Below are 9,271 nucleotides of genomic sequence, written 5' to 3' on the forward strand. Positions count from 1 at the left end.
ATTTTAAATTTATTTTTGTAGTATAGTAGTATAACACATAATTAATTAAATACATTTAAACATTGTAAATGTTTATTATTATTTAACAACAAACTTTATTTTATTTAATATTCCTAAATATTGTAAAAAACTGTAAAAAAAAAAAAAATTTACGGTAAAAACCTGGCAGCTGTATTACCAATGTTTTACATTTTACGGTTTTCACTTAAATGTACAGGTAAATACCGTAATTTCAGATTTTTTAACTGATATAATGGTGATGTACCAACATTTTGAAGTACTGAAATATGTTTTGTACCTTTGTAATACACTGATAACCACCAAAAGCAGGTGGTGATGACAACATCACATGATGAAACAAAGCCCATCACAAGAAGGTTTTAAATAATAATAAATATAGAAGGTGCACAGTGTCATTCACACCAACAGTAAACACCATCATGGTAACACACATAAAACTGAAATAATGCAAAAAACATTCATTTAACAACATTAGATGTAACATACAACCCTAATGTACAAAACTGCCAAGAAAAATCTAAGAAGAAAAAGTTATTTCAACAAAAAAACCATTCAATTAAAAAATGAAACGGGTTTTACGGTTTATTTACGGTTATTCACTGTAAATTTTACGTTCTTTTCCACTTCAAAAAACGGCATACTACCGTAAAATTACATGCAATGTCCAACACAGTTTTTCACCGTATATAGAAGGGGAACTTACCGTTAACCATTTCATAGGTTTTTACCGTAGCATTTTTACAGTTTTTTACCGTTAAGTTCACAGTCATTTTTTACAGTGTAAGAGAAATGCCAGTGAAAAACAATAAATCCTATCTGTTTTCTAAAATCACAATAAAACTGAACACGGCAAAAGTGCAATAAATCAAGGTTGACACAATACCTCCTAAGCGTCTAAAAACACAGACGTTTCAGTTAAGCTCAAGTACTCAATAAAGGGCAGAAGTCAACCAATATCCTTCCAAAAGGTCTCAGCTATGTCATCATCTCATGAGTTAACATCTGCAAATCAAAGCAATTATCAAAGTTTAATAAAATGTGTTTGATTCTCCAATAAAAGAGAATACATTTTACATGACTTATTACATTTAATTACCCCTTGATTTTGATATATAAAACATCTGCGATTCACAACTAGCTATAATGTGCTCACATTCACTTAGCCTTGTTGGTAAGTTTGGGTGGGCAAAACTCACAAAGTATAATACCTTCAATGCCCTGTAGATGGCAATACCACTTCTTCTAAAGCAGAAATAAACTGCTGCAGAAAAAGTTAGGTACCAGCTAAATGTAACAATTAATTGCATTACTCATCACAAATGGAGTTGAGTAAAGAGTACAAACTTATTCAAAAATCAAATAGAAAGTTGCTAATATATTTGATATTTACCAAAAAGATATTTAAGTACAGTAACTAATTACATTTACTCAAAATATTTACACCACTGTAATGTGGACAAATTGGAATAAAGAGTAATGAACATTATGTGAACATTATGAGATCATCAGTGTAAATGGAAAAGTCTGCAAACCTAAACAGAACATTCTAGTCTTGTAAAGAAAACAAAACCTTAAAATGTGTTTTTTTTTTAGAAACATTAATCAATAGATACAAAAATGAACATAGCCAGAACCAAAACTTGCTAGCTGGGTATCTAATGGATCAGCAACAGTTCTGAATGCTAAATTCATGAAGTGCATCCACTTTTAAACACTATTAAAGACATTACTGTACATTTTAAAGTTTTCTGCTCAATCCGTTCGCATTTAAAATCCCATTTTTTATTAATTTTGTAAAGAATTTGATATGTAGGCACAATACCTTACCACAGTGACTGGACTAAGTTTCTGATCAATGAAGCCAATCATTGATGAAGTCAATCACATGAAGCATCTTCACTGAAGATTATTATAAAAAATACAGCCACACAAGCTTGAAAGGACTGCCGGAAAGAAAAAAAAAGTACTTTGATACTCTGAAAGTATCACTGCAAATGCATTTTATAAGTCCGCACTGAGACATGTTAATGCTCACCTTCAAATGCAAAGCATGGATACAGGACAATTCAAAATGTGTTTGATTCAACGTGGATTCTTTGATTTTAATGAGCTGATACTGCTTTATTTCCCCTCGGGTTTATCCTTCATGCAGAAGTAAGACAAAATTGTACACTATGGCAAAGGATGCCATAAATAAAGGACTGCATTAATGTGCATAAATAATTTTCTAAGCTGACATGAACTCTGCAAAACAATCCAGGAACTGTTGAGTTACATCTATTGATCTGAAAATGCAAAGTTCTTCAAGCAACAGTTTTAATGTTTAAAGTCATTTATGCTTTGTTTTCAAAGCCAGAGCTTCGAGATTGGCCCGACCTCCCCATACTGTCCCAAAAACGTTTCTCTCAGTTTGAAGGGCTTCGTTCAGGGGAAGCTCTCTTCCTGAAACAACGACCTTCTTGACCGCCTGGATCACTGGAGCCGGACCCTTAATGAACTGAGTCAGCCACTGCTCGGCGTGAACTAGTGCGTTTCCCTCACCAGAAGAGCAATGGAGCACCTCATCAACCAGTCCTATCTGTTTTCCAAAGTCTGAATCAACCTTTTTAGCCCCGCTCAGCAGTTTTAAGGCATTCTGGCTGCCAACAATACCAACTAGTCTTGCAGCTCCTCCCCATCCAGGGACCAAACCCATGTGCTTGTGGACAAACTGGATAACACCATCAGATGTCATCAACCTGGAAATGGATATATGGTGACATTCAGTTCTGACAGGCTATTAAAATACTATGTAATCAAATAATCTAATGAATTCAATTTTCTTTTATCTTTTGAGATAAAATGGCTTGGTGATATCAAAGTAAACCTTTTTATTCAATTCAATTCAAGTTTATTTGTATAGCGCTTTTCACAATACAAATCAGAAAAATTAGTAGCTTATTAGTGGTGACTACTGTATGTCAAGTCGATGTACAGTCGTGGCCAAAAGTTTTGAGAATGACACAAATATTAGTTTTCACAAAGTTTGCTGCTCAACTGCTTTTAGATCTTTGTTTCAGTTGTTTCTGTGATGTACTGAAATATAATTACAAGCACTTCATACGTTTCAAAGGCTTTTATCGACAATTACATGACATTTATGCAAAGAGTCAGTATTTGCAGTGTTGGCCCTTCTTGTTCAGGACCTCTGCAATTGGACTGGGCATGCTCTCAATCAACTTCTGGGCCAAATCCTGACTGATAGCAACCCATTCTTTCATAATCACTTCTTGGAGTTTGTCAGAATTAGTGGGTTTTTGTTCGTCCACCCGCCTCTTGAGGATTGACCACAAGTTTTAAGATCTGGGGAGTTTCCAGGCCATGGACCCAAAATGTCAACGTTTTGGTCCCCGAGCCACTTAGTTATCACTTTTGCCTTATGGCACGGTGCTCCATAGTGCTGGAAAATGCATTGATCTTCACCAAACTGTTGTTGGATTGTTGGAAGAAGTTGCTGTTGGAGGGTGTTTTGGTACCATTCTTTATTCATGGCTGTGTTTTTGGGCAAAATTGTGAGTGAGCCCACTCCCTTGGATGAAAAGAACCCCTCACATGAATGGTCTCAGGATGCTTTACTGTTGGCATGACACAGGACTGATGGTAGCGCTCACCTTTTCTTCTCCGGACAAGCCTTTTTCCAGATGCCCCAAACAATCGGAAAGAGGCTTCGTCGGAGAATATGACTTTGCCCCAGTCCTCAGCAGTCCATTCGCCATACTTTTTGCAGAAGATCAATCTGTCCCTGATGTTTTTTTTTGGAGAGAAGTGGCTTCTTTGCTGCCCTTCTTGACACCAGGCCATCTTCCAAAAGTCTTGGCCTCACTGTGTGTTCAGATGCGCTCACACCTGCCTGCTGCCATTCCTGAGCAAGCTCTGCACTGGTGGCACTCCGATCCCGCAGCTCAATCCTCTTTAGGAGACCATCCTGGCGCTTGCTGGACTTTCTTGGACGCCCTGAAGCCTTCTTAACAATGCAGTGGAAAGTTTTTTTTTTTTTCGGGCAAAGTTCATTTTCATGGCAAAGAAGGACTATGCAATTCATCTGATCACTCTTCATAACATTCTGGAGTATATGCAAATTGCTATTATAAAAACTTAAGCAGCAACTTTTCCAATTTCCAATATTTATGTAATTCTCAAAACTTTTTGAACACTAATAGTAATGATTATGTGTTGCAAACCTTTTAGTACACAAATCACCTCCAAAAGTTCGAAAAAGTGCATGCATTGAAACCAAACTTGTTTTATAAAGCTACACTGCTTTTGACACAAAAAACTAGCAGTAAACATGAACTGCAAAAAAAAAACAAATAAATTTAAGAATATGACCATTTTAAACAATTCAATAAGTCGAAACTTGTGTCTTTGTACCTGAAGTCACAGGCAGTGGTGAGTTCTGCTCCTCCACCCAGCGCTCGTCCTTCCACCAAAGCTGCTGAGATGAGCGGCAACCTACCTGAAAGAACAGGAGTTTAGCTCTGATTTATCACCACAGGACACTGGAGAAATCAATGCATCTGCACCGGTGTAAAATTGGATGGTCATGTTTTCTTTGTGCATCATCAACCCAGTCTGTGTCCAAGTGCACTACTTGAGGAAACAGCCATTTTTAGTGCACCATTAAAAATAAAGCATCTTTACCGGCATCAGTGGTTCCATGAAGAAACTTTACCATCCATACTGGTTCTTTTCAATGAGAAAAGGGGTTACACTTTATTTTAAAGGGGTCATATGATGCTGTTTCATTATTTCCTTTGTCTTTGGAGTGTTACAAGCGGTTTCACTGCAAAAAATGCATTTCTAGCTTTTTTTTTTGTCTTGTTTCAAGCCAAAATATCTAAAAATTCTTAAATCAAGAAGGATTTTCTAGATGAGTAAAAATTATTGTCTTGTTTTCAGAAAAAAAGTCAAAATTCAGTACATTTTTGCTTGAAACAAGCAAAATAATCTGCCAATGGGGTGAGAAAAATAATCTTGTTTTCTGTTTGAAATAAGATTTTTTTTCTTACCCCATTGGAAGATTTTTTGGCTTGTTCTAAGCAAAAGCTCACTTAATTTTGAGTTGTTTTTCTGAAAACAAGAAAATCTAAAATCTAAGGTAGAAAAGCATTTTTTGCAGTGATGTGCATAGATAAGATCTGTAAAGTTGCAAAGTTTAAAGTCTTAAAATCAAAGAGATATCAAACTCAGGCACACTCCCTAAAATGGCTCGTTCAAACACACCCCCACTAGTCCATGTCACGGGGTGAGTAGATTAGCATAACACCGCACATATGTACTGTATATGAGAAAAAAAGGCATAACTTTTACCAGATGTAATCATTTTGCAGCCACCATGTTGGAGAGATGCAGTGTGTTTCATTGCAAAAGCAAAAGTGAAAGTACTTTCCATCAACGATAAGTTTTGTAAAAATCAAAGCATCCAGAAAGACGGGCAGAGAGGAGCAACAATAAAGTACAGAACCTTTGAACCAGAAACTGCATAAACACATTGCATTACAACAAATACACAAAATTGTGCTCTTTTTAGCAACATCATATGCCCCTTTAAAGTCTGATTCTCACTATTAACTAACCATTAACAGTGACTTTTGCCTCAATAAACTCCTACTGTAATTTGCTGCCTATTAATAGTGGCGTAGTTGTAAAGTTTAGGTATGGGGTTAAGTTTAATAAGACATTTTTACGTGCTTTATAAGTACTAATAAACAGCCAATATGCTAATAATATGCATGCTGCTGACAACTGCATCTTCAAATAGTGTTACCAAAAAAGGTTATTCAGATTTTAAAAAACTGTTCCCTGAAAGTTTTTTTTACAGCACTGTTGTGAAAACCTGTTGTTTGGAACCTTTATTTTTAAGCGTGGGTCATACTGAAATTGTAGTGGAAATTATTGAGCTCACTTATTCAATCCCATAATTTAATTTTAAAAAGAAAGGACAGGAGCTAAGTTGCTTCAAATTTTGATCAAAAAATATTTTAACAATATTGCCTCTGGTTTTTAATTTGCTTAATCTGCTTTTTCTTCTGCCGTTTCTTCGGACAGACCAACCTGAGGAGTCTTGTGAGAGTGTTCTGCATGAACTCGCACATCTTCATGCCATCCTGAAAAACACAACAAACATTACATCAACTGAAAACAGTGCATGTGTTGTCATTCAGTGGGACGGTCCTGTAAGCTATAGATGTTCTTGTAAGGTTCACTGAGGATCACTTATAATGTTAGACAAGATTCTTATTTATTTTTGTTGAAATGCAGGCCTAAGAGTTTGTAGTTGTGAAAGTTACAACACGTTCTCAGAGTACACTTAATGAAATGACAGCATGATCTTTAATTGATAATACGACTAGAACAGGCATTCTCACATGTGGGTTTGCGATGGCTCTGACCGCATTGAGATCAGATCCGGAACAGAAGGTTCCAGCAGCTCCCTGAACAATCACAGCTTTCCCTTCTGTCCAGGTCTCGAGTTCACACACCCGCTGCTCCAGTTCAAGCATCATGCTGCCTTAAAAAAACACATGCAAACCAAAATGACTGTCAAATCATCTCAAATAAACTTCAGGCACTTGTCCTGGGACTGATTTTTTTTTTTAAGTTGCATTAAACATGCACAGTATACTTCTTTTTTAACTTGCTTTTATAATTTACCATGCTTTTTATAATTGCTCTTACTTTTCAGATGTCTTATGTACAGATTTTATTTTATTTTACTGTCCCAGATTCAGCTACCAGAAAAACTAGGATAATCTCACAACAAGAATGAAATAAACAAACAAGTTTCTCAGATTTTAATGCACAGTGTGTAAAATGAGGCATCATTTCCACCACATCCATCAGTTTTGGCCCAACATTCAGTGTATTGTTTAGCAAAGAGACAAAAGTGTCAATGAAAAATTTGACATGAAATATGTCATGCATGCAGAAAATTAACATCAATATTAACAGAAACTTATTTTTATTGTGCACCATTTTCAATCAAACTGCAATTTTGTCAAATTATTCCAAGAAGTGCACATATATCATTTGTACAAATTGCTATCATTTATAAATATTTGGCCAATATTGCTTGTATAGAGCACCTCAGCAAAACATCACAATCTGCCATTTTATTCCAAAAGATTATTTTTCATAATTTTGTCAAATTATTCCAATTGCACAAATTAAATTATTATTTATAAATATTGGATCAATATTACTTCTATGAAGCACCTCTGCATAACATCACGATCAGCCATTTTATTCCAATATATTAATTTTCATAATTGTCAAATTATTCCAAGTGCACAAATATTATTTGTATAATTTGCTATTATTTATAAATTTTTACTATTATTTATAAATATTGGATCAATATTACTTGTATGAAGCACCTCAGCATAACATCACGATCTGCCTTTTATTCCAAAAGTTTCATTTTTATTTGACAAAATTATTATTCTAAGAATTGCACATATATTATTTGTATAATTTGCTATTATTTATACATTTTTGTTATTATTTATACATTTTTGACCAATATTACTTGTATGAAGCAACTCAGCATAACATCACGATCTGCCTTTTATTCCAAAAGCTTCGTTTTTATTATTTTGTCAAATTATTCTAAGAATTGCACATATATTATTGGTATAATTTGCTATAATTTATGTTTTTGACCAATATTACTTGCATGAAGCACCTCTGCATAACATCACGATCTGCCATTTTATTCAAAAAGAGTAATTTTCATAATTTTGTCAAATTATGCAAGAAGTGCACAAATATTATTTGTATAATTTGCTATTATTTATACATTTTTGTTATTATTTATACATTTTTGACCAATATTACTTGTATGAAGCAACTCAGCATGACATCACGATCAGCCATTTTATTCCAAAAGATAAATTTTTATAATTTTGTCAAATTATTCTAAGAATTGCACATATATTATTTGTATAATTTGCTATTATTTATAAATTTTTGCTATTATTTATACATTTTTGGCCAATATTACTTGTATGAAGCACCTCTGCATAACATCACGATCTGCCATTTTATTCCAAAAGATTAATTTTCTGAATTTTGTCAAATTATTCCAAGTACACAAATATTATTTGTATAATTTGCTATTATTTAGACATTTTTGCTATTATTTATAAATGTTTGACCAATATTTCTTCTATGAAGCAACTCAGCATAACATCACGATCTGCCAATTTATTCCAAAAGTTGAATTTTCACCCCAGTGTCTAAAGTCGTGTCTTATATGTGAAGTAAAGCACCTGAGAAGGCGTTCATTCGCGCTGGATTGTTGACAGTGAGCACCGCAATGCCAGAATCCGGCTGCTTCTGGAGGTCTATGGATCCTCCTGGGAAAGCCTGCAGCTTTTCCCTGATACTCTGAGCGGATCCATTCGTGTGGCTGCAGACAGTTCGGTTCTGCTGGAGGATTCTTCTCACGGCCCTGTGGCTCTGGATCCACCGGAACCGAGCAGCTCCACAAACACTCATGATAATACTGCTGTCTGTACAGAGAGATACATATAACGTTACGCAGGACAGGACAGTGTTTAAACACGCTCTCACCTCTACCGTAATCAAGCGGCTGGTAACTGTAATATAATACTTAATATGATTAAAACAAATTAAAATGCATAGTACTTTGTTTCCCTTGTAGGGTCTTTTATATTGTCCTATTTTAATGTTTTAAAATAGTACTTGACCTGTTTTCGAGCCGTAGGAGTAACTTTTAAAACGGTCCTGAAAGAAACAAAGTATTGATATATAGATCCCGCCTTACTGGCACCTTACGTTTCTAAATAACGACTGCTATTTGCACCTAACGTGCTAAAGAAAATCACAAACATATAAAATCAAAAGAAATTGCCACTAGAGATAGCATTGAGTTTATTCAAATTAGTTCTCAATGCAATGCTTCAAATGTCCGCAAGGTAGCGCTGTTCCCCAAAGCATTGCATAATAACATGCACATTGTGACCCCACAAAACCAGTCATAAGGGTCAGTTTTTTGACATTGAGATTTGTACATCATCTGAAAGCTGAATAGCCTAAATAAGCTTTCCACTGATGTATGGTTAATATTTGGCTGAGGTACAACTATCTGAAAATCTGACGGTGCAAAATCTAAATAGTGAGAAAGTTGTTCAAATGAAGTTCGTAGCAATGCATTATACTAATCAAAAATTAAGATTTGATATATTTA

General features: G+C 34.8%; 1 protein-coding gene across 1 annotated transcript; it reads right to left on the reverse strand.

Moving 5' to 3' along the window:
* Positions 1–622: 622 nt before the first annotated feature.
* echdc1 (enoyl CoA hydratase domain containing 1) lies at positions 623–8,571 on the reverse strand. Its single transcript, XM_073847469.1, has 5 exons — positions 8,331–8,571; positions 6,429–6,571; positions 6,115–6,167; positions 4,432–4,512; positions 623–2,759 (listed from the first exon to the last, which is right to left on the reverse strand). Exons 1-5 carry the CDS (start codon positions 8,557–8,559, stop codon positions 2,351–2,353), a joined length of 915 nt encoding a protein of 304 aa, XP_073703570.1. The 5' UTR covers positions 8,560–8,571; the 3' UTR covers positions 623–2,350.
* Between the last annotated feature and the right edge of the window lie 700 nt (positions 8,572–9,271).

Source organism: Garra rufa, chromosome 9 (assembly GCF_049309525.1).
Source record: "Garra rufa chromosome 9, GarRuf1.0, whole genome shotgun sequence".
Taxonomy (NCBI): domain Eukaryota; kingdom Metazoa; phylum Chordata; class Actinopteri; order Cypriniformes; family Cyprinidae; genus Garra; species Garra rufa.

Bases quoted from the DNA above. Each gene is read 5' to 3' on its own strand.
- echdc1 (XM_073847469.1), bottom strand. From the start codon at position 8,559: ATGAGTGTTTGTGGAGCTGCTCGGTTCCGGTGGATCCAGAGCCACAGG. The intron at 6,572-8,330 runs GTGCTTTACTTC...TGTTTTTTTAAG, and splicing joins GCGAATGAACGCCTTCTCAG to GCAGCATGATGCTTGAACTG. The intron at 4,513-6,114 runs GTTGGTCTGTCC...TCTTTCAGGTAG, and splicing joins ACTCTCACAAGACTCCTCAG to GTTGCCGCTCATCTCAGCAG.